A 24289-nucleotide genomic window follows, 5' to 3' on the forward strand; every position below is an offset into this window, starting at 1 on the left:
TTCATTTTCAACACATCGCAACCAGTCAATGTTATTGTTTTGGCGCCGAAATTCCAATTCGTGTCATTGTTTTGCTACACAATTCAACATTTTCCAATTTTAATTTTCGTCGCCAGATTCCCAGTGGAAAATGCCGATTTTAGTGAAAACGTAAGTAGTCCATAGCCTTTTAATCAATTTCCATCGGGGTTTCGCTGAAGAAAATCACAAAGCAAATCGATTTCATTGGATTGTGTGTCGGGTTTTTTTTCTGTTGTTCTCCATAACATTGAGGTTAGGTTTGCATCAAACGTCATTTGTGTATTGTGAAATTCGCTGCTTTTTCACAGAGACTGGTGGCGTTTTGTTGTTTAGCTGCAAGAAATTCGACAAAAAAACAGCTAATCGCACCAAATGAAATTCATGCAACGAATTTTCTCAGTATTTTATTGCATTCACTTTTGAACGTAAGCATTTGTTTTGTGAATTAAAATGGCACCACCAAAGAAATTCTCAAAAAAGTCCGACTCATCGAAGGCTGCTAGTTTAGCTGCATCATCAAAATATGGTAAGTTTTCCATTTTCCATGTTATAAGCCGCTTGGATAAGATGTTTGCCCAATTTACACATAAATTCAAGGGCTTGGTTTTGAATTCAATTCGATCCAAGTGCTTGTTCACGCATTAAAGTTGGTTTATTCTAATCCAAATCACTTTCTCTGGTGCGTAGATAAAAAGTATCAAACCGATGTGTACGTCGATGATGACAGTTCGCAAGGTAATTTCGATGAAGACGGTGGTATACCAGCTGCAGCAGCAAAAAATGCCGAAAAATATGATGAATCGGTGAATGAAGATGAATATGGTGCAAAAGATTATCGATCGCAAATGGAATTGAAAATTGATCATGCATCACGACCACTTTGGGTCGCACCAAACGGTCACATCTTTTTGGAATCATTTTCACCCGTTTACAAACATGCTCATGACTTTTTGATCGCCATCTCGGAGCCAGTGTGTCGGCCGGAACACATTCACGAGTACAAACTTACGGCGTACAGTTTGTATGCGGCTGTTTCAGTTGGATTGCAAACAAATGATATTATCGAATACTTGAAGCGGCTCAGCAAAACGTCAATACCACAAGGTATCATCGAATTCATACAACTGTGCACACTGTCGTACGGTAAAGTAAAATTGGTGCTAAAGCACAATAAATATTTTGTCGAAAGTCCACATCCGGAAATCCTGCAGAAAATTCTAAAAGATCCCGTTGTTCAAAGCTGCCGATTGAAACGCAGCGAAAAAGAAGAAGGCGATGGATTTATTGTCAGTGCAGCGGATAAAACCAAAACCAATTTGTTCAATCAAAATGCACAAAGCGGTGCGGCAGCACCTGGGCAAACTGAGATTGACAAATCAAATGCACCGGTGGACGGCGCCACCGTTGTTCCAGACGATATCACCAATTTCTACGATAAAATTGACAACGAAGATGACGAAGAAAATCTTAACCTAAATACTGTGTCATTTGAGGTGAACCAGGAAAAAATTGAAGTATTACAAAAACGATGCATCGAAATTGAACATCCACTGCTGGCCGAATATGACTTTCGAAATGATACGGTTAATCCAGATATCAATATAGATCTGAAACCAGCCGCTGTTCTTCGGCCATATCAAGAGAAAAGCTTGCGTAAAATGTTTGGCAACGGACGTGCTCGATCTGGTGTGATTGTATTGCCATGCGGTGCGGGAAAATCACTGGTGAGTTCCAAAGCGACTCTTTCTGAAGGATTTCGTGGTGTTTTTCTGTTTTTATTCAACTAAATTTCCCTCTTCTCTTCCGGTTCTTCTGTTTTCAGGTTGGCGTTACTGCATGCTGTACGGTACGCAAGCGAGCCCTTGTGCTCTGCAACTCCGGCGTTTCGGTCGAACAATGGAAACAACAATTTAAAATGTGGTCAACGGCTGATGACAGCATGATTTGCCGGTTCACATCTGATGCAAAAGACAAACCAATGGGCTGTGGTATTTTAGTTACAACTTATTCAATGATAACGCACACACAAAAACGTTCCTGGGAAGCGGAACAAACGATGCGTTGGCTTCAAGAACAAGAATGGGGTATTATGGTTCTGGACGAAGTACACACCATTCCGGCAAAGATGTTCCGTCGAGTATTGACCATCGTTCAGAGTCACTGCAAACTCGGTCTCACGGCCACACTGCTGCGTGAAGATGATAAGATTGCCGATTTGAATTTCTTGATCGGTCCCAAGCTGTACGAAGCCAACTGGTTGGAATTGCAGAAGAAAGGCTTCATTGCACGTGTGCAGTGCGCTGAAGTTTGGTGCCCTATGAGCCCCGAATTCTACAATGAATATCTCACGACAAAAACATCCAAAAAACTATTGCTGTATGTGATGAACCCGTCAAAATTCCGTGCCACACAGTTTCTCATCAAATACCATGAGCAACGTGGCGACAAAACCATTGTGTTCAGTGATAATGTGTTCGCGTTGAAACATTACGCCATCAAAATGAACAAACCGTACATTTATGGTCCCACATCGCAGAATGAACGTATCCAAATATTGCAAAACTTCAAATTCAATCCCAAAGTAAACACAATCTTTGTGAGTAAAGTGGCTGACACCAGTTTCGATTTGCCCGAAGCAAATGTACTCATCCAAATCTCATCGCACGGCGGTTCACGGCGTCAAGAGGCACAGCGTTTGGGTCGTATTTTGCGTGCGAAAAAGGGAGCCGTTGCCGAAGAATACAACGCCTTCTTTTATACGCTCGTTTCACAAGACACAATGGAAATGAACTACTCACGTAAACGTCAACGATTCTTGGTGAATCAAGGCTACAGCTACAAAGTGATCACACATTTGTCTGGCATGGATAATGATCCTGATTTGTTCTACAAATCACGAGAAGAACAAGGACATCTACTACAACAAGTGCTTCAAGCGTCAGACATTGATTGTGAAGACGAACGACTACCGGGCGAAGGTGGATTTGCCAATCGCGGTGGTGTCAAGAGAACTGGCGGGTTGAGCTCGGTTTCTGGCGGCGACGATGCCGTTTACTATGAACAAAGACGTAAAGCCGCTCACAACGTTCATCCATTGTTTAAGAAATTCCGAGGATAAATTTTTTTTTATCTTTTGTACGAATGCTCATTTGTTGACCTTTTTACATGAAATAAATTTGGACAAAAAAAATCTGCAAAAAAATGTGAAATGAAATGGGTTTTTGTAAAGGAAAATAATTTATTAGGTTTTCAGATGTTGAATTAGTTCCTGTGGAGATTGTGTTGACTTTTATGACCCTTTTTGAGGATTTTTTTCTCTTCTGAAGGAAATTCACTTCATTTTGCTGAGAATTTGTCCATTTGTTTGACAAAATTCCAATTCTGTCAAAAGTTGAATGAAAATTTTCTTTGTTTTTTATTATATTGTTCCTGTGAATCGATTTGCTTGGGATTTTCTCCGAAAAATGTTTTCTACCTACGTCTTTTCCGATTATTTTCATTCTTTCAATCAATGTTTCAGTCTTTTGATTAAAATTAAGTTTATTCAAACAATTGCACTGTTTTTATTCAATGGTTATCACATCATATCCATATGGAAGATATGTTATGAAACTGTCATGAAACACATCTGTTCTAACTATTTTCTTTCACAATAATGTCCTTTTGATAATTCAATTTTCAATTGCGAACACTGTTTTTGAATTTGATTGATCAATTCACAGGAAAAGCGATAGCGGATTGCAAGAATGGGGCATCGTGGAGCTACAAGGTGATTTGGAAGTGCGCGGCGAAGAAATGATGGATAACCAATTTATCGGTGATTTGAATTACGATAAATATGGGCAACCGGTAGGTATTTATTTCTTATGAATGAACTTATGATTACCACAACTTGTGGTAGTTGCGGTCTGCAAGTAATATGAAGTTCGACGTGAGCGGCTATCTATTGATAAATGTTTACACATGTTAATTTATAAAGAAACCGAAGGTTTTAAATAACATGTAAAAAGAGAAATAAATATAGAATTTGCAGAAAATCGATATACCGTTTTGAATATTGATTAAATAGTATTACACAAGCACAGAGTTGATCGAATTTCAACCGCATATATTAATTATAGAGAATTGTGTTTAACATCTCGTTTAAGTACTGGCAATTTGTGTCTATTTCTGCTTTCGTATTCCTCTTTGAAAGAGATGAAGTATGTCTCCGTAAGAGTTTCCATATTAAGAGAGTATAGTTGATATGTATAATCTCTTAATGTAAGAAAGATATGAAATTCAAATATTTTTCTATTTCTATCGATGAACATCGAAACTAATTCCAATCTATAGGAGTTGACATTAGTTCATCTATTATTAGGACTTACCCATTTCACAAAATTCAAATCATTTTTACCCATCTTTCTTTCGTATCATTTTAAAATAGATTTTAATAATCGGTCATCACATTCTGCATGGAAAAGAGCACAAAATGGAGAAGCCATTTGCCGTATTGGAAAAGGTGGTTCGTGATGCCGACGCCGCAGAGATTGAAGAGATGGATTTGAATCAAACGGCGAACCTTGACACCACAGCCAATCGAACCGTTCTGGACTCCACCATTGCCATTGAGCATAAAAGTCAAACAACGACCGAATACCGTGTCCGAGCAATCGTCCGCAAGAAGTTGGTGTTTAAAACACGACCAAAACCGATCATTGCCAACGTTGCTAAAACCGTCTAAGCTATAAATACACAATTCCAATCTTAAGATTTTATTAAGCAAAAGAAAAACACAATTTCATTCTTCAAATGAGTAACTTTGTATTTATTTTGATGGGAGAGAAAACCCAAATGCACAAAAGCACAACTTTTCTGAATATACTGTACTCGAGAAAAAAAAATGAACGATTGTTATAAGTTAAGTTAAAGTAAATAAAGGTAAATGAATTCGATATCAGATTTAATGCTGAGTGTGTTTGTATGTTTTGATTTCCTGTATGGGTACTGAAAAATAAACTCAAAACTGAGTGCGCACACATTGGGTGCGTGCGGGGGGTGTAGATGATGATTTATAAAAATTCCATTTCTCGTTCGATGCCAACGAATTTGAGTTGTTCCGTTGGACCGTATCGATAGTCGAAGAACAGCTCTTCTCCTGGTTGGATCGCTCTTTTGGCAAAAATACCGATGCGATGATCACCATTCACCATCATCACCTTGGCGTAGCAGTTCGGGTTAATTGAATGATTTGCAAATCGAATTTTGTTGCCTTTGCGTGTGGCATCAACGACAAAATCGTTATTCAAATTGAATAGAAAACTGCACATGTATTTATCGTAAACTTTGCCTCGTCGATCGGCCTCCTCTTGTGAGATAATCTCGCCGCAATACTCCGATATGAATTCGTTCTTCTGTGCGCTGTCCTTTAGGAATATGCCCCAACCGGCCACGTCAGACGGCGCCATCAGCAAATGCTTGTGCAGACCACGTTGAACACTAACATTTTTGCATGTGATCTTTGTCAAATTGAATTGATCCGCACCGCACGTTTGACAGAGATCTGGATCACATTCGCGCACAGCCAAGTAGCATGGACATTGCTTTGTGTTACATTGTGCCTTGCACCGACAACCTGGAAACCGATTCTGACAATCACCACTGCAATTGCAGAATTTCTCACAGAAATTTTGCGTTTGGATGCACGTGCACGAATCATCGCAAGGCCCTTGGTGATCACATGGTGAGAAATTGTATACGTGATTCGATACCGAATCCTTTCGCAATGGGAAAAATTTTCGGCAGTGAGTCAACCATTGTTTCTGCCGATACTTTTTCTTCTTGCGTGGCGGTGTATAATCGAGCGACACATCCTCTGGTGGCAAGTCGGCAATCTCTTTCTGGCAGAATTCATATACCTGCAGAAGATGCGTGGTTGAGATTAGTGAAATTGAGTAGGAATAAAGAAAAATACCGCTTTTAAATTGAAAAAAAAGTCTTCTTTTGATTGTTTTTATATAAGAAAATGTCACACAAAATCCAATGGCCAGTGGCCACTGCTTACCTGTTGACATGTTTTCGTGAGCATCGTTTGAGCAATTACACAGTAATTATTTAAAAAGACTTTATGCAAAGCACGAAACAGTGATTGATCTGATCCCGTCCATTCACAATCCTCGTTTTTGGAGCACAATAATTCGACCAACGATGACATATCGTCTGTGTTCGTTGTCGATACGGATGGACCATCTTTCGTTGCTGGAGCAGTGAAATCTTTGCTATCGCTGCTATTGCTATCATTGCTGTCTTCCGAACTGGCTTCATTACCCGAGTCCATCGGCGGGGTTTTCGTTTTGTTTGCGGCTAGTTTCTCCTTCATTCCATCCTATTTCAGATATAATTAGCGATTTAGAGGTTAGAAGAGCTTATTTGGATCATATCACACCAATTTGAATGAATGACAGTTCCATTGAAACTTTTATGAATCGGAAGCGAAAAAAACAGTACATTTTCCTCTTCGTATGGTTCGAATCAGAAAAACAATACTGAATGACGAATGATTGTAACTGGTGTCACGGTGATACTGTCACCAACGGATACATAAGTCTTAGTATGACTTTTATGCGATATTATACTAACCAAAAGCATATAACATGTGGTACTGCATGGTTCGCTGAATGGTTTCAAATCCATGAAACGACGTCTGCTCAAATTCGGTCCCGGATGACATGCTTGCAGCCCTATTTCAATGGACAATAGAATATTATCTCAGAATTTAATTTTATTATTCAATTCAAACGAATCAAAATGATTCGTTCAACCGGAAAAAAGTGCATGAAATCAAAAATTGACATTAAAAAAAAAACAATTAAAATGCACTTGAAGAAAAAACAGACTCATCAAAAATAATGAATACAAAATGATAATGTGTTAATAAAAAATGGTAGAAATTCAAAGGCAGTTCGGTCAACGTGATAAAAACGGATGAAGTTAGTGTATTGAATCAAGCTGATTGATATTATTTCTGTGTGTGTTATGATTTAAGAATGTCTATTCGTCTATTACGGTCTGGTAAATGAATGAATTTCAATGTGTGTACGAGGTCATATGAAGAAAGCCTTATTTCCAACTTGAGCATTCTTATGCTTGATATCAGGCTGATGTTATCAGTCAAAAAAAATCCTGACGACAAAATAGAAGAGTTTCGTAGAGTAAGGAGTTCAAACCCAAAAATAAATTCAATTCTAAACATTATATCCCATGTATTGCATCTTTGAATTGAATCTGCATGTTGATGACCAATTATTTTAATGGAAGAATGATAAAATTTGCATGAAAAATACTGTGACAATGGAAATGTGTCCGATGAAATGTGAATGAGAGGTTATGTTATCATTCCAATGCCGCGATTTTGTCAGCGTTTGGTTTTTGTGTGAGCAAAAAGCGAACGTAATTTTGAAAGTTTGTGCGAAAAATAGAACAATAATTAAAACAAAGAAAACAGATTGTCGAAAAACAAATGAAAAACGAAATCTGAACGAAACAAAAACAAGTATGAAAGAATTGATGAAAAACAGGAGAAAATAAAAATTAAGAGAATTGCGTTGAAACTGAAGAGAAATATATTGGTGCAAATGGTTAAATTCTGCGTCAATAAAACTCACCATGAAGTTGGTGGCCTGTTGATTTATATTCGGTTTGGCATGTGCGAATGTGTTTGTCGAGACATCAAACACAAAAAGAACGCACAATTTTCGAATGAAGCGAAAAACAAAATATATGGTGAAGAAAGAGATATAAAAAAATTGGTTCAGTTTATTTACACACTGCAAAGAATAAAACGACGTGACGACGTCCAACAAACGAGAAAAAAACAACGTTGCTGGCAAAAGCAAACGACAATCGACTAAGCTACCCTGAAGACGGGGGAAGAGAGATAGAGAAAATCGAACTTACGATGCAAGAAGCAGTCATATTTGAAACACCGTCGACAGAATAGTGTGTGGTATGAATGTAACGTCTGTTCACGTGATACATTTTCCGCTTTTGGCCCATCGATGTTTGGCGTACATTCTGGTGGGCGATCTGGATCAATGCGTTCCGTTAACTCTATGTATCTGTTGATGAAAATGTGAAAAGATTATTTAATAAATGCATTGAAAGTAATAACTGGGCTAGTGATGGTGGCTAGTAACTAGGCGAAATTCAATTCCAACAGCAAATAGAAAACTCGGACAAAATCCAACAATTTGTTAATGAAAAATGTAAAAAAAACTCATAGCTTACTTCTCGCGCAGTTCGTCGGCAGTGCCTTTGTCTGGGAACTGTTCGCTGATTGCTTCGAAGATGCCCCAGCACGGGAATGGTTTTTTATCATTACAATCGGTATTTTCATCTTTCACCGCTGATGAGGTGGACTCTCTCGGTGTGGATGATTTGGCTACTTCATCGATGTCCATAGCTGTGTCTGCACCTGGTGCCGGTGGTGGTGGCAACAGTGAATCATTCTTTGATTTTGGTGTACCTTGTCCTTTGATTTTGGTGTACTTTGTATTCTTATCATCAGTGCTACCGCTGATCGATGGTCGACCGCGTAGTTCACGCATCGAATTATCTCGGCTATCGGCATTATCTTTGCTGCTTGGCTCTTGATAATTTAGTAACGCATTCACCAATTCAATGAACGATGTATCGTCCAAATAACCATTGTCTTTGTCCCCATGAACGCGACCATCATAGTTCTTAATGAGTTCTTCGATGAATGTGCCGTCTTTGTCAAGCACCTCATCACCCATGTATGGAATATTGTGGAGTTCCGTTTCATCTTCGACCATGAAATTTTGTTGGGTCGGTGCCCACATGTACATTGTCGGGATCGGCGTAACAGCCGGTATTGAACGAATCGGTTTACGCTGAACACTACCTAAAAATCCAAAGTATCACATTATCCAACCGTTTCGAAATATATTGAAATATTCATCCTCAGAAATCATTGAACTCTTTGCTTCATTTCGAGCCAACTTCTTTATCTCGTTTCAATTAAGCATTTTGTATAAACATTTTTACTGTTATTTACATTCAGTGCCAATAGGAAACTGACTTTCAAAAAATAAACGATGCAAATTTCAACAGACCCAAAATCAAACGAATTGCTGATCAAGCGGAAAAATTGGAAAAAAATGGTGTTCGTATATACTACTTACCATCGATAAATGATGTGACTTCGGCTCGTTTCATGGAATTGACATGCGGCGGATCAACAACTTTTGATTCCCACATTAAAACCGATGAGTTCCACTCAGTTTGATCATCCTCGTTGAAGATTTTGATGTTCATACTATAGAGAAAGAGAAAAATAACTGTAGTTCTCGCTTCAATTCGCATGCATACACAACACGGCCGAGCGATTCACTTTCGATTTCAAAACTTACCGGTTCTGGTTCCATGCCATTTTGGCTTCATCGGCACGTTTATGTCGCTTTTGTTTGCAAATCAATGTGTATTCCGATTTGACTTTTTTCTTCCAGTCAACACCAACTTTACCATTATTTTTCGATGCCATTTTTTCAATTATCGCACCAAAACTAAACTAGTCGCACTCAATTGTTTTTCCGAAAATGTGATAAAAATTTCAACTAAAACCAAAGGACAAAGAAAACAAACAGCACGAATAATCACCACCGAACGGTTCCGTTCATTCAGTGCTATATTGATGTGTTAAAACTAAACTAAACTTAAAGGAAAGAAACAACAATTGTCGAGAGAAAAAATTGTACTACAATCGAATGGTCGACATCCAAACGTGGTTGTTTCTATTTGTGAGAATTGAATCGGTGTGCGGTCGACTATACGAGATGAACACAAAAAAAAATAATAAGCGTCTTTCGTTGAATATTTTCCCGCAAATAAATGCAACTACACAAATGACATTTGTGTTTGACTGTGTGTGCTCAGACTGTATGGATTGTTGAGTGTGACGGCGTGCACACACACATAAAACTGGGCGTAGGTAATGGTTGTTGTTATTCGAAACTCACCGACATATGCGCGCTCTGTGTGTGTGTGCGTGTGTGAGTCGTAGTGCATGCGTTCGAGTGTGATTGGTCTTTGTTTGGCTGTCGCCTGAATGTGTATGTGTTGGTGCATGTGTTTGTAAGAGGCAGCCTGTCATCGTTGCTCGATTCGGTTCACTCTCTCACTGACTCAAATACGTACGTATCCACAGTTCGTAGAATACATTTAAGAATTTCAATTGTTCCGTTTCGGTTTCGTTTGTTCGTTTGGGTAATTTTTTGTAATAAAATTGTGTTAAAAACGAGAAAAAATTCGTCGATCGATTTTTTTTTCTCTTCCAAATCCCGACAAAGTGTATTTTGTGACTATATATTTTGGTGTTGAAATTGGTTGAAAACAACCGGCATTCGTAAGTCAATCCAAATTAGAATATTTCAGCTCAATGGAATTTTTTGTCGTTCGTTCGTTCGTTTGTAAGACCACATTTCAAAATCACACTGTCTTCGTTGTCATTGTTGTTGTTGTTGTTGTTTATCATTTCGGTGAAATTTCATGACGAAAAAATTTGCATTTGCATAAAGAATCAAATTTTTTTTAACTATCGCCCTCTTGAAGGCATTTCGAACATGAACTCTCGCTCTCTTTCTCTGTCTCTGTTGACAGTTGCCAAAAATTGAGAATACAAAAAAACATTGCATTTTCACACATGTACATGCGACAATTAGCAGTCGCAGCAGTAGCAGGCATTGTGTGTATCGGTCTTATATATACATGTAGCCACTTTGATTCCAAAATACGGAACGAAACAAAGAGAATAAAAAAAAAAACATACAACAGACAGAGAAAGAGAGCGAACAAAAAGGCGAACAGTTTTGGTGTCTTCGCGGTGTATAACACACGCCATATCCAGAGATAAAAGAAAGAGCGACAGAGAATAAGACTGTCCGAAAAAAAAACTTTGAAGCCGAAAGAAAGACACAACACTTATTTGGGAGCAAAAAAAAAGCGAGAGGGAGCAAAAGAAAGAATACGAAAGAGAAACAGAAGAAGAAATTTTTTTTTCTGTAGCAGCGAACGAACATCGCGAGAGTAAATATTAAAATCGCATACAGATCGCAATATTTCTGCATCATCGAATTGTGTGGTATTTTGCACAAAGTGTTCACAATTTTTCGTATATTCATTACGCTTGTTGCTCATCTCTCACGGTTAGTTTGATACAGTTTTTCTATTTGTTTGTCTTTTCTTTTGTTTGTCGGTGTTTTTTTTTCTTCTATACAAGAGAGGAAATTTTGGTTAAAGTAATTTTTTATTTGTTCGTCTAAACATTGTGCTTCGAAATTTGGGCAGAAATAAATGCGAAAAGAAAAAAAAAGTGTAGCTGTGTTGTAATACACATACGCGTTGGATCGTTCGACAAAGGGTTTATCCGGTTTTGCTTATCGTAACAAAAAAAAAACAGAGCGAGTAAGCGAGTAGAGTATCGACGACAAGAAAATAAACAATTGACTTTTTTTTAAATTTAAATTGTGTTGCGATCAAATTTGTCTGTTTGCGACGTAAAACTGCGAATTAACAACGTATCAAAGCAAAGAATTGTCATTGAAAAAAAAACAATAGACGAACCCAAAACAAATCCAGAACATTTACACGATCAAGTGCGTTTGGTGGCTGGGTGAAGAAAATTTCGAAGATTATCGACAAACGGCGACGACAAAATTGTCCTTCTTCTTGTTTTTTTTTCGTTGCTGACTAGGCGTTTTATGTTCCAAGTTTTAAATGATAATAAAGAAACGTGTTTCATTGTTCCATGCGAACGGTTTCGCAAAATGGCTTTGATCTTAATAGCGTCAAAGGATTTTTACTGCATATTTTATGCACATTTAATACGTTACGGGTGCAAATCGGTGACATAGAAGTTCATGCAAAATCATTTTAATTAGTTCGAATTCATCGAACTGGCTTTCGTACACACACTCACTCACTCACACAGTCAGTCATAGAGCACCAAACAGTTGCACCCGGGTGTCGATGATGATGGTGTTTTTGTTGTTGTTGTTATGGCGGCTAGTTTTGGACCGTGTGGCTTTGCATTCTCTCACTATGTGTGGTGTTGTTGTTGTTTTCTTTCTACTCCTAAATCGGCCTAATGAAATGAACACATCGCAGCAAAACAATAATTGATTTGACTTCAATTAAACAAATTAAGTTGAAGTGAGAGAGTGGCCGAGTGTGTGTGTGTGTGTGTATGTGATATGTGAAGCATAATCGTGACAAATAATAGACACCGAAAAAATAACAACAACAACAATGAATAATGCGGCGGCTAATCAGAGTAAACCGCATTTCAAAAACTCCATCTAATTCAAAGAAGAAAAAGAACGAAGTGATGTCGATGTCGCAGCAATCTGTCAAACTAAAACTAGCAACTGGGGGTTATTTCGGCTCGTTTATTCCGTTCAATTTGGTGTAATTGAAGTTCTATCTTCAGCGCTCATTTTCAAGCTTCTCATTACATCCCATAATGATTAGTCGTTTCGTTTTGCATTTCAATTCATTTTTTTTTCTTCTTCTTCTTCTTCTTCTGTTGATTTTGTGTGTGATTAAATCTCGTCGCTATGCATTCGATCGAAGTCTCGATGTGTGTATCGTCTCTCTCTCCTTCACTCACTTGTGATATGATGACTAATCGCCACAAAACAACAAGCTCATATTATTTGTATTTGTCATGAGCTATTCATTTACAAGAGATTTTGCGGGTATTTCATGCGGTTGTGTTTCATTTTGTTTTTTCCTTGATCGAAATTCAAACAGAAAAACCATCGCACTTTGTATGAATCAAAAATCGTTCCGCATTTTGAGTGGGTGACGAACGCTTCGATGAAAAATCACGTTTTTTTTTTGTTCGTCTTTCGTCACAATTCATAACACTTGAAATGATTTTGCTAGTCATATCAATTGGACGAGAATGAAAAAAATGAACAAAAGCCGAAAAATGATTTTAAAAAAATTACATATCGTTTTCTACAACAGAAAATAAGAATGTTATCATCGTCGCCAAGCTATATTGTCATTGTTGTTGTGAACGCATTTCTCTGTTTATACACTCCAACTGTGTGGAATATCTGTTTTAATCATATAAGCGAGCGAGAAAGCTAAACAAACGAATGTGTGCGTGCATGCAAACATATATATATGAACACGATGAAAAAAAAAAGTTGGATAAAAATATAATATGAAATTAAGTAGAATTTAAGTGAATCACTGCGTTTTTCGTTGTTTCGCTCGACACTTTTTTTTCTTCGACTTTTGTCGCGCGCGAATAATGCGTGAGCATTTCTCATATAAAATCACCAAATGTACTGTATACCCGTGGAAATTTAGACATTTTATTTCCCTTCGGGGAACGCCGCCTTTTTATTTACATGCAAATCATGACTCAAACACATAAATTATTTCCTAAAACATACACAAACATTAACCGAGCACCAATGAAAAAACAAAATTCACGGAAATAAACCATTAGAAACCAACTCCCAAGACCATTTTTGACACATTAAGCCAATCATACGAAATTCCAACTTAAAACAGACCGTTTTTGTTTTTCAACAATAATCTTTTTCTCTTACTTACAGCTCTATTAAAAATCCACATCTTTTGGCAAAGAAAGATTCAAATTTTTGGTTAAATCAACCGTAGTTAGAAAAGAAAGAACCGAACAAATTCAGCAAATATGTCAAACGACAAGGAAATTAATGTAGAAAATGAAAATGATAACGGCGTTGAAGTTGAATCAAGCTACCAACCACCACCACAAAAAACCATCGAAGAAATTGTTGCCGCCGATCAAGAGGATGAAAGCTTACGCAAATACAAGGAAGCATTGCTGGGAGCCGCTCAATCCGAGACAATTATAGTCGGTAAGTGTGTGACCACAATTTTTTTTTTGAATTTGATTGTAGGACAAAATGTTGAAAACAACCGTAAATTCAATTTACTGAATTGTTGTTGTTAAAGAGGGAGTGTTTTGAACGAATCGGATGGGGAAATAAGAGGCTGAGTGATGAAAGAAAATGGCTCACTATAATCACTATAAGTTAATTGACGATGCATTTTAAAAAAAAAAACCATTGATAAATAGATTATTCTTTAGTAGAAAGAAAATTGAGAAAAAAAATAAATTTATAAGAAAAAATGTGAATGAAACATTTGAACAACAAAAATAACAACCGAAGGTTTGTCTCTTGGAATGGAATGTTATAGAAAATCGACAACAAATCATAATTCCGCTGAAAATTGCCTTGAAAGATAATAATCAACAAATTCCATTTTATTGCAATTTATCTTATCATTTCAATGTTGTCATACACTGAACAGTGCAATTTTTAATTTTGTTTAATTTTTCTTCTTCTTCTAAACCATAGATCCAAATGATCCACGTAAAGTAATTGTTAAGAAGCTGGCACTTTGTGTGCCCGGACGAGATGATATGGAATTAGACTTGTCGGGCGATATATCCAAATTGAAGAAGCAAGTATTCACAATCAAAGAGGGTGTTCAGTATAAAATTCGCATTGACTTCATAGTGCAGCGCGAAATTGTGCACGGTTTGAAATATGTGCAAAAAACCTATCGAATGCTAGTGCCAGGTGAGTTGAGGCATATTTTTGATTGAAGTTTCCTCGTTCAATATTATCATCGATCGTTGGCAACAGGCTTTGTTGGAAAAAAGATCCAGTCAGCCTGAATCTGTTCAATCCAGCACTTAGCCAAGTCGAACTTTGTTGAACTGACAATTTGGTAATGAATCAAGCCGTACTTGGTAACAAGTCGAGCTGAAAAGAGCTTAAATGTAACGATTCATGTTGGTGGGTTCAACAAAGCTTGCTCACTGAGACGATTTTGATTTGTTAAATGTTTAGCTTCAAATGTCTAATTTCCATTTCCTCGTTGCAGTTGATAAAATGACACATATGGTGGGTTCGTATCCGCCAAAGGCAGAAATCCAAAGTTACACGACGCCATTCGAGGAGGCTCCATCTGGTATGATGACACGTGGAACGTATTCGGTCACATCACTGTTCACGGATGACGATAAAAATGAGCACCTCAAATGGGACTGGAAATTCGAAATCAAAGAGGACTGGTAAAGAGTGGTGGTTCAACGCGCTTCACGGCTTTCGATGAAATGTGGATTTTTCAAGCATTTTATTGCAGGACCTATTCGGAATAAAAACAACAAGAACAACAACAAAACAAGAAAAAAAAAATCTATCCAACTAGAATTCCGCTACTTAATATTGATATATAAATAATTAATTATTCTTAAGCCATTTGAATGAACAACAGCAAACAATCGAACACATACAAGCAACAAAATGAAAACAACAAAAAAAAAACAATATCATCAACACCAGAGACCAAGAAATTATCTTTAACAAGAAACAAAAAAGCAACATGAGTATTAAATATTATTATTGTAAAATGTATATTGAATGTGAACCAAATCGATGACGGCTTGCCATTTTTGCCGGTTGAGCTCTAAAAATGGGCAACGCGCGCGCGCTCGTCGGCAATTCACTTTCTCCCAATTGAGGATTGTTCTTCCGATATGTCGATATAAAACAAAACAACAAATTATGAACCGTGAATTTTTTTTCCGAGGAATATTCAACAAGAACAGACAAAAAAAAAATTATGGAATAAAAAAAATCAATTATGTTGTGTAATAATATGCCTTTAATATCGCTTGAAACAATCAAATATTGCTCTAAAAAAATCAACCGATTCATTATTCGTAATTCATTTTTGTGTCTTCTAAATTAAATGTTTCTTTGTTTTCTCTTTTTTTTTTGATAAGTCAAAACCAATTTACAAGTAGTGGGTAAAAACATTTGAAAATGAAAGAAAAATACAATGATTATTATCAATGGAAATATATATATTTTTTGACTGTGCATCCGAATGGACACCAAAATTAAACAAATCACATTGCAATAGCTTAGCTATATACATTCATGCCACATTGAATGAGCAAAAAAGGACCTTTTGAAATTATCCATTCACTCCACACCATTTTTTCTATCGTCTAATGTTCGATGTTCGATCCATTGCTCATCCCGCATTTTCGCTCTATTGAATATTTTATACAAACTTTTTTTTTCGAAATCGCAAATAAAACATTTTCTCGAACTTTAAGCAATTACAATTTGATAAAATGCGCTGTTTGATTTCCTTGTCAATGTGTTTGCTGTGGGTTTAGCCTCCAGAAGATTTGTTTTGGTAAAGAAATTTGTGATGTGAACGAAACGTTTTGGCAGCAGGTGAAGAAGAAAAAATGAATTGAATCGCAAAATTCCAATGCATGATTTTATGCGGGAACAGAAAATATCTGTGCAGAAAATGTCAATACCGCCAAACAGAAGAAAAAAAATCTGGATGTTGTTAAAAAAAAGATGGAAAAATGCCAAATTTGATTTAAATATCGGTAAGTATGTTTCGAATCGTAACTGCGTTTTTATACTTATGACATAACCTCACTGTGTAACCCTGACATTGTGCTGTATCGGACCCTTGTGTCTGTCAAACTGCGATCACAGTTTAGAGCGAGAGTGACAGTTGAATGAAAGAGTTTGCAATAACAACGAATTTCCATGAAAAAACATTAAATTTTCGATTTATTCGGAAGGAAATTAGCTGAAAAGTTAAAGAATTGGGAAAATAAGTGAAAAATAAACACAAAGACACAAAATGGCCGATTTGAGCGACATTAAGCGCGTGATTATTTCGCTCATGAATCTCTATCCAAACGGTATTGCTGCCGATATATTCAACAAAGCATACGAAGGAATGGAATCACAAAAAATTCCTTTTGCTGAATTCGGTTACCATTCATTGCTCACCTTTTTGGAAGAAGAACTGTCGGAGAACATTCGAATTGAATATGGCGACATGCAACAGATTCTTTACCCCATTGCCAATGGAAAGTCGGATCATATTCTGAAGTTGAAGAAAGAAGAAAACAACAACAAGAAACCGAGACCACGGTAAGAACGAACATACGTAGTAAATTGCTTATTTCGACGTTGAAGTCGATCTCATTGGTTCATTTTGTATACGCATTGCTCAGAATCATATAACATAGCATGGTTTCCCCACTGAATGTTGTCATTCGTTTTCTATCTTTGGTTTTCATGTAAACAACATTTCAAAGAACACATTCACTGCTAAAGCGACGCAATGTGCATCGTTGCGACATTTTATTTGTTTTACGGTCGAAACATAAGAATGAACAGTTTTGTTTGCACACATTGGCCAGTTGGTGTTGTTAGATAAAAAACGAACACTGATTTTATTTTCTTCGGAAACAAATGAACAAGAAGGTTTTTAGCAACAACTGATCGCATTGACAATGCTCAGTGCGTGTTGCTCACATAATATGACAGAGGCTTATATAGGATTTAAATAAAAATGAGAAAAAGAATTGGACATTTTTTGACATGCATCAAATGTGATGTTTCCATGCAATGAAATTGTAAATGCAAACCATTTTGTTTTTCGATATTCGTTAACAGTGCGTACAATGGCAACAACAACAGTGCACACGCTTCGCAACAGGCAACAACGTCACGGGCACATCAAGCACCGACGACACGACGCCGCTCACCGGTGACACGAAACCGCTCACCGTCGATGCCGCATTTGGTACAATACAAACCATTCGCAAACACAAACAACGGTTTATCATCACATTTCCAACAGGTTAGTTTTTTCGGTTGCTACTATTGTGCTGCAGATGAAACATTTAGAGAAAGAGTGTGGATACAAGATGTTCTGAATACAAGAGTGTGAATACAAGTTCCAATGCACTATTGATTGTTATTGACAACCGATTTGATACCGATATACTATATTTAGAGAATAAATGTACAATAACATACAGTCAGACAAAAAAGTATTCGGCAACTTGAAAAAAAAATTATTTTTGGTTTCTTTCGTGATATAAAAACCGAACTATTTTCTATCTATTTGTTAAGTTTATAATCTGTTCTTATAAATTCAGGCCAATTCCGGAAATATTCAACATGATTTTTGCCTTTTCTGTAGCCATGTTTATCGAGAGGTCGAAATTGTGTGCAAAAAAAGTATTCGGCCAAACCGATTCATTTGAGAATTTCTACAAAATTTTCTATGAAGTATCAACATAGACGCTGCAAAACGATGAATTACTAATATTTACAGTGATTTCAAGCCATTTCACGAGTTTTCAAATATCAATGTGTCAGCTGCAGGGTGAAATTTGGCCGAATGGTAGTAGCACCGGCCAATCGAAGATCTAGCGCCACTGGAAAAGAATTTTTTGTGATAAATATTTATGTTGAGCTATATAATCGTGAAATAGGATAAGTATAAGACAAAAATGAAAGATATCAATCAAAATTTTCTACGAAATTTGCGGAAATTCGGTGAAAGTATGGCCAACAACTAGTTTTTGGCGGCTCCTCATTCACGAAAGCGGCCATTTTTCGGAGACTTTGGAAATGGTTTATGTCCAAATTGATAGTTATAGTATGAATTAGGTCTTATTCTATCATTTGGATATAGTTTTAGCCATTTCTAACTAAGTTCAACATGTAGAGAGACCACTTGATTGCCCATTAACAAAATATTGGCAATAACTAGAAATGAAAGGCAAATGAAGTTTAGACTATTTTCAATCCTTGGTGATATACCGTTAAATTTACGAATAGACAAGATTGAAAATGAAGTAATTCAAAGGAATTAGCATGATAATATGCACAAATAAAAATTTTCGTATCAAGAACTGTCATAAAGGGAAAGCCAAACTTTTCATCAGTTGTCAATTTTTGTTTGAAAATGAAAAAAAAATCCAAGTGGCCGAATACTTTTTTGACTGACTGTAAGTGATTTTTTTGTTCACAGAAAAGCATCCAAGAACGGCTACAACAGAGTCAAGAACGTTATCTGTTGCGACAGCAAGGTTTGATGGGTGCACGCGGCACACGCGGTCCAGGTCGAAACCTGAATACACACTCAAAACAATCGAACGATTCTTCACCATCGAGCGGTAAAAGATCATCAATAAAATCGCAGCTTGAAAAAATTAACATCAAAATTCAAGCAAAGAAAGAAGAAATTCAATCAAAGAATCTGTCACCAAATGGATCACAAGTAAGAAAGAAAACGAAACACAAAAAGAATTTCAGAATTTTGTTATTTTTTGAAAAGGATGAAATAGAATCAAAGGGATTTAAAAATACTAACACATTTTTTCCAATCAACAGCCATTGGCACAGGCACAGACACAGCCACAACCGCAGCAGAAGTCTCCACCACAAGGTAACGCCGTAGCATTGACAGCACCTGCAATCACAAAAGAAACGACTGAAAAACTAACATGGGAATCATCCAACGAGAACCTATGGGATGACGAATTGGACAACCTCGAACCACCGACAGCCCCGGCAAAGAACAAAGCCAATACCGACGATAGCAGCTTTTATTATGGTGTTTCGGACACAGAAGAAGTTCCGGTTCCACCGTCGTCTGTGGAATTATTGCGTCAACGAATGGCCGACCCTTTGTTTTCAGACGAAGAGGAAGAAACTGAACAGAACGAAATCAAAGGAGTTCTGGGTGATTTACATATCGGCGATACAGTTCCAGTCCGACTTTCGGACGCCAACAGCCCGTTGAAGTTCTGGGTCCATGTTCGTCAGGAGAAATACAAGAAACAAATCGACACAATGTACAAAGACATGCAGTAAGTGTTCAAGAAGACAATTTTGACTATCGGATTTTTTTCAGTGAAAGGAAAAATTGGAATTAATTTTGGCCTTGATAAATCCATTCGGATTTTGACATGCTATAATTCGAATAATATTTCGGATATAATCAATGAATTGACAATTTTGCTTCATTTTTCAGAGAATTCTACAGCCGTAACCGCCATTCGGACGATCTGAAAGTGACCGAACCAGATGAATCGAACCAACAATATTTTGCTGTCAACTACATGGGCCAGTGGCATCGTGTGGAACCGTTAGACACAAAAATGGGAGAGTCATTGCGGGTATTTACAAAATGAATCACTCTTTTTGAAATGAAAAATGACCAAAGACTTTTTTTCTCGAAAAGGTGTCATTCATCGACCATGGCAGTCGCGAAATAATCAACATCAGCCAAATGCGCAAGCTGCCAAAGCAGTTCTGGAGCGTTCCAAAAGCTGCGTTGTGCTGTGCCTTGGGTAACATTAAACCAATGGGAAAAGAATTCACCAATGAAAGCGTTGATGCATTGATCAATTTGCTTGATGGCGAAAAATTGTGGGCAAGAATCCTCCAGATTGACAACATCGTAAGTGTGAAATTCAAAATGAAATCATAATGACTTTTGGATTTAAAATTCACATTTTGGAAAGGGAATGTCGTCTAACTGAGGACGGCGTATGGGAGAATGACATTTCTGGGATATTTGCATTCGCGAACGTCATTTCCTACAAATGAATCACTCATTGAATGCACATTTTCCTTGTTTGTGAACAAAATATCGTCTGAAATTATTTTAAAAAGGTTTCTTTGCATAAAAAAAAGCTGGACTTTTCGTCGATTTCCATAAGTGAATGTGTTCAACGTGTCATGAACATGATGCGAAAACGTCAAGTTTTTTTTCCTTAAATGGAACGCTCAAGTCGTCCAAGACGGGTATTGTGTTTTTTTTGTTCTGCATAGAAATGTCATTTTCATGATTAAATATCGTGTTTTAAATGTTTATTTATGGTTTTTCAAAAGGAAAACATCGCAATTTTTAAACATTTTTAGTTGGATCTGGTAACACCGTCAAAAACTCGAATTTAAAATGACTGATTTCAATACGTTAGCCAAAGCGTTGAAAACAATCAAAATCGGAATCAATTCACTTGTCAAAGTCGAACAAATGAATGAACATTCAATAAAAATGGAACAAAAGGCGTTATCATTTCATTTTATCACTTATTTTACTAAAATAATTTTAGTAAGTAATTCCCGAAAGATTTTCTCCAGTAGAAAGTTTTCCTTGGAGTTTACCTTTCCATCGGTACCTTAAATGTTGAAAAAAAAAGATTAGATAACTTTTTAAGCGAGCTTTGAAAACCTACTCCAAGTTCGACGACATTCCGCTATTTATTTTTCGCACATGAGGACAAAAGGGCGCTATTGTTACTCTACTAAACACACCTTTTGTATTTTTATAGAAATCAAAGGCCATCGTGGAACTCACATTGGACTCAACCAAGATGTGTGTCAACGACGAAATGGTTCGCTTGGGTCACGCCGTACTGAAGAAGAGCAGATCCAATGCATAGTGCGTTCCATGAAGTTTTTGTTGAGCATAGAATCAAAAACCGAAAGAATATCAATAAGATTAAGACGTTATTTTGAATTGGGAATTGGATCTCTTAAGATATATACAATATAATTGACATGAAGTCTTTTTGAAAACATGAATTTGAATGAAAATGTGTATTGAACCAATACACTAGTTATCAATTAATGATATTGAAGAATGAAATCAAATGAAATTATCATTATTTGGCCTATGAAATGGCACTTTACACTGAATGTGTATACAATGAACAGATATTCAGACAATTGACACTTGACATCTTCCTAAATTAGCTACAACATCTGTAGGGTTGACATTTGCTGAATAGAAAAAAATAAATAAAATGAAATCATATTAGGAATGGAAATGTCAAGACAACTGAATTTTGTCCGTATGAAAAATAGAATTTTTTTGAAATCACTTAGCGCAAATCATTAACTTTTCAAATAGCTAGTTTGTAGCTACATATCTGTATATAAAGTAATATGGATTCAATTCGAAACGATGGATTTTGTAGAAGGACATGAGGAAAAATTGAAAAATAAAACTGGGAAAAAATTTAATACAGAGATGACTGATCTTGTCAATTTTTTTTTAAATAGATGAAATTTTGAATCAAAATATTGAATTAATAACAAACAAAGCCTACAAGATGCTTGGATTAATAACAGATGATTTCAACGATGTAAAATGTGTAAAGTTACTGTATAATACACCGGTTAGGTTCCATTTAAGGGAGTATACAAGCGTTGGGGATTCATACACCAAAAAGGAAGTAACCAGCATCGAGAGAGAAGAACATTCAATCTCTGAGCCATTCAATTCAATACGATCAAATGACATCTTAATAGTCAATCATACGACAGAGGCACTGAAACCCGTCGTATTTGAACAAAACCAAGTCGTATGCACCAAATACATCTAATTCCATGGTAAAACTGTAGGCTTAAGGTTGATTATAGTTGATATGCCACCTAGTTCATTAAGAGTGGAACTACATTCGCTTTCAATGGAAGAGATGCAGTAATTCAGTGTGGATTATGTAATGTGGTGTATCAACTATTGCTTTTTAACTTAGCACATTTCAGTCATCTCTGATACGGAAGCAAATACACACACAAAATCAATTCACAAGTGTATTTTTGAAATCACACAGAAAAAGTTTGAGGTTAGAATTGAAATGACACTTGAAAACGGAATATTGTTTTGAAACTTCGATCGAATTAATAAAGTATACCACATTTGCATGGAAAAGACAAAATAGATTAAATTCACAATGATTCAATGAAGAAAATGATGTTCAGTTATAATGTCATCTGACCGTGAAAACCTGAATGTCAATAGAACTGTATCGATCATGTTGACAATAGGAATTCCTCCGAAAAAGGGATGCAACACCCGTTTGTTGTCAGATTTTGAACAATTGTAGAGCGCCATCCATAATTGACGGCAAAATCAGCTGTAAATAGCTGTAAGTTATTTCGACATATTGTGAAATGTTGCGAAAGCACACCAATTAGTACTGAATTTTGTTGTCGTTTATAAACGGCGCTCTACAATTTCACACTTCGTATTTTTTATGTATTCAATACAAAATTATATATACAGATTTACATTTTGCCGTAACGAAGAGCCAAAGTAATGCTATTACAATTTTAATGCCAAAATTTAGCATTACCGGTAATGTGTAACAAAATAGCTATTACTTGACCCGTCCGTTACAATATTAACATGTTACCTAACATTAACGGTAATAAAATTCTGGAAGTGGGTTTTGGTGGATCTTCAGGATGGATTAGACTGGGTTTGATAATGCCCTGGTCCATCCTGAGGATCCCCTTCCAGAACCAGGAGCGGTTTTGAACAATCTTGAGGATCCACCAAAACCCACTTCCAGAATTTTCTTACCGTTAATGTTAGGTAACATGTTAATATTGTAACAGACGGATCAAGTAATAGCTATTACAATTGTAATAACATTACAGGAAATTTTTGTTAACGTAATGCTACTACCTACTACATTTTTAATGCCGGTAAATCTGTAATTGTATATGCGTGTGGAATGCAATATTTGCGGTTCAGTTGAAAATCGTGCAGATGGCATTGAAAATTGAGTTCGTACATGCAGAAAATACTACGCCATCTACGCATAAAGTTGTCGCCCTAACGAACTAGAAGTGTATCTAACGCTTCAGTGCAACAATAAATATATTTGTGTATCATTTGCTATGTGTTGGCGATAAAGTGGGTGAAGAATGTTATTGAGATTTTTCCTGTTTTCAACACCATTATAAATCAATAAAAATAAAAATAAAAATAAAATAAAGGTAGCGAATGAGAAGTGCTTTCGACAATACTGTTATCCACTGATGATACTATTAATTCATGTTTTTACGTAAAGATGTCGCTAATTTCTAGCATCAAATTTCTCTCTATATAGCGACTTTGCATCACGGGATTTTATAACAATTTTAAAAGCTATCCTTGCCTTATTTTCCAATAAAATAGTTAGGAAACTCTATTGACTCTATTATCTTTGAAAATGAAGAAAAATATTTAAAAAAAAGTCAATTGTTGGACAATCTTCCCCGTCGAACCGTCACGTTGGCAAAGTGCACAAGGGAAATGTGATTTTTACAGTACCGGTCATCGTAATATATAAGTTGGAATATTAAAAAGATCAATGCCTGTTAGCCGGACGCTTAATTTGTATCCGATACTTTTATTAAATATTTGTTAGCGTGCGAGCACGCCGTGCTCTGAATGTATAATGCTTGAAATGGATTAATTCATTTGAAAATCATTTTTAATATAATAAATTATACATTGAAATTGATGTTATTTGTTTTATTCTTACGAGGCTTAGGCAAAATATCTTGTTGGCCGG

The 24289-nt window shown here is 36.4% G+C and overlaps 5 protein-coding genes across 13 annotated transcripts; 4 read left to right on the forward strand and 1 right to left on the reverse strand.

Moving 5' to 3' along the window:
* The first annotated feature begins 14 nt into the window (after positions 1-14).
* On the forward strand, positions 15-4965 carry LOC129575070 (chromosome transmission fidelity protein 8 homolog). The gene is made up of 3 exons (XM_055457919.1): positions 15-150; positions 3744-3870; positions 4451-4965. The coding sequence occupies exons 1-3, from the start codon at positions 131-133 to the stop codon at positions 4745-4747; spliced, it is 444 nt and encodes a 147-aa protein (XP_055313894.1). The 5' UTR covers positions 15-130; the 3' UTR covers positions 4748-4965.
* On the forward strand, positions 284-3230 carry LOC129575065 (general transcription and DNA repair factor IIH helicase subunit XPB). The gene is made up of 3 exons (XM_055457903.1): positions 284-547; positions 709-1745; positions 1844-3230. The coding sequence occupies exons 1-3, from the start codon at positions 472-474 to the stop codon at positions 3137-3139; spliced, it is 2409 nt and encodes an 802-aa protein (XP_055313878.1). The 5' UTR covers positions 284-471; the 3' UTR covers positions 3140-3230.
* LOC129575066 (histone-lysine N-methyltransferase E(z)) lies at positions 4803-10295 on the reverse strand. 2 transcript variants are annotated; one of them, XM_055457904.1, is made up of 8 exons: positions 9435-9942; positions 9207-9340; positions 8290-8926; positions 7960-8120; positions 7668-7682; positions 6643-6743; positions 6068-6388; positions 4803-5921 (listed from the first exon to the last, which is right to left on the reverse strand). In XM_055457904.1, the coding sequence occupies exons 1-8, from the start codon at positions 9563-9565 to the stop codon at positions 5076-5078; spliced, it is 2346 nt and encodes a 781-aa protein (XP_055313879.1). In that variant the 5' UTR covers positions 9566-9942; the 3' UTR covers positions 4803-5075. The 2 variants fall into 2 exon arrangements, with proteins under 2 accessions (XP_055313879.1, XP_055313880.1); XM_055457905.1 differs by lacking the exon at positions 7668-7682 and having other exon boundaries at positions 9435-10295.
* On the forward strand, positions 10156-15953 carry LOC129575069 (rho GDP-dissociation inhibitor 1). 7 transcript variants are annotated; one of them, XM_055457916.1, is made up of 4 exons: positions 10156-10287; positions 13653-13937; positions 14442-14666; positions 14974-15953. In XM_055457916.1, exons 2-4 carry the CDS (start codon positions 13751-13753, stop codon positions 15165-15167), a joined length of 606 nt encoding a protein of 201 aa, XP_055313891.1. In that variant the 5' UTR covers positions 10156-10287; positions 13653-13750; the 3' UTR covers positions 15168-15953. The 7 variants fall into 7 exon arrangements, with proteins under 7 accessions (XP_055313891.1, XP_055313887.1, XP_055313885.1 ...); XM_055457912.1 differs by having other exon boundaries at positions 10285-10426; XM_055457910.1 differs by lacking the exon at positions 10156-10287 and adding an exon at positions 10706-11225.
* LOC129575067 (tudor domain-containing 6-like) lies at positions 14974-22663 on the forward strand. 2 transcript variants are annotated; one of them, XM_055457906.1, is made up of 7 exons: positions 14974-17063; positions 17592-17778; positions 18961-19209; positions 19323-19801; positions 19966-20110; positions 20176-20394; positions 21272-21971. In XM_055457906.1, the coding sequence occupies exons 1-7, from the start codon at positions 16768-16770 to the stop codon at positions 21380-21382; spliced, it is 1686 nt and encodes a 561-aa protein (XP_055313881.1). In that variant the 5' UTR covers positions 14974-16767; the 3' UTR covers positions 21383-21971. The 2 variants fall into 2 exon arrangements, with proteins under 2 accessions (XP_055313881.1, XP_055313883.1); XM_055457908.1 differs by lacking the exon at positions 21272-21971 and adding an exon at positions 22005-22663 and having other exon boundaries at positions 16620-17063.
* Positions 22664-24289: the final 1626 nt, after the last annotated feature.

The sequence above is a fragment of the Sitodiplosis mosellana genome, unplaced genomic scaffold, assembly GCF_009176505.1.
Source record: "Sitodiplosis mosellana isolate CC-2019 unplaced genomic scaffold, AAFC_SMos_1.0 Smas_scaffold_6166, whole genome shotgun sequence".
NCBI lineage: Eukaryota > Metazoa > Arthropoda > Insecta > Diptera > Cecidomyiidae > Sitodiplosis > Sitodiplosis mosellana.

Bases quoted from the DNA above. Each gene is read 5' to 3' on its own strand.
- LOC129575070 (XM_055457919.1), top strand. From the start codon at position 131: ATGCCGATTTTAGTGAAAAC. The intron at 151-3,743 runs GTAAGTAGTCCA...ATCAATTCACAG, and splicing joins ATGCCGATTTTAGTGAAAAC to GAAAAGCGATAGCGGATTGC. The intron at 3,871-4,450 runs GTAGGTATTTAT...ATTTTAAAATAG, and splicing joins ACGATAAATATGGGCAACCG to ATTTTAATAATCGGTCATCA.
- LOC129575065 (XM_055457903.1), top strand. From the start codon at position 472: ATGGCACCACCAAAGAAATTCTCAAAAAAGTCCGACTCATCGAAGGCT. The intron at 548-708 runs GTAAGTTTTCCA...TCTGGTGCGTAG, and splicing joins AGCTGCATCATCAAAATATG to ATAAAAAGTATCAAACCGAT. The intron at 1,746-1,843 runs GTGAGTTCCAAA...TTCTGTTTTCAG, and splicing joins GCGGTGCGGGAAAATCACTG to GTTGGCGTTACTGCATGCTG.
- LOC129575066 (XM_055457904.1), bottom strand. From the start codon at position 9,565: ATGGCATCGAAAAATAATGGTAAAGTTGGTGTTGACTGGAAGAAAAAA. The intron at 8,121-8,289 runs GTAAGCTATGAG...TTTCATCAACAG, and splicing joins GCCGACGAACTGCGCGAGAA to ATACATAGAGTTAACGGAAC. The intron at 5,922-6,067 runs GTAAGCAGTGGC...CATCTTCTGCAG, and splicing joins TCACGAAAACATGTCAACAG to GTATATGAATTCTGCCAGAA.
- LOC129575069 (XM_055457916.1), top strand. From the start codon at position 13,751: ATGTCAAACGACAAGGAAATTAATGTAGAAAATGAAAATGATAACGGC. The intron at 13,938-14,441 runs GTAAGTGTGTGA...TCTAAACCATAG, and splicing joins ATCCGAGACAATTATAGTCG to ATCCAAATGATCCACGTAAA. The intron at 14,667-14,973 runs GTGAGTTGAGGC...TCCTCGTTGCAG, and splicing joins CTATCGAATGCTAGTGCCAG to TTGATAAAATGACACATATG.
- LOC129575067 (XM_055457906.1), top strand. From the start codon at position 16,768: ATGGCCGATTTGAGCGACATTAAGCGCGTGATTATTTCGCTCATGAAT. The intron at 19,802-19,965 runs GTAAGTGTTCAA...TTCATTTTTCAG, and splicing joins ACAATGTACAAAGACATGCA to AGAATTCTACAGCCGTAACC. The intron at 20,395-21,271 runs GTAAGTGTGAAA...GTATTTTTATAG, and splicing joins TCCTCCAGATTGACAACATC to AAATCAAAGGCCATCGTGGA.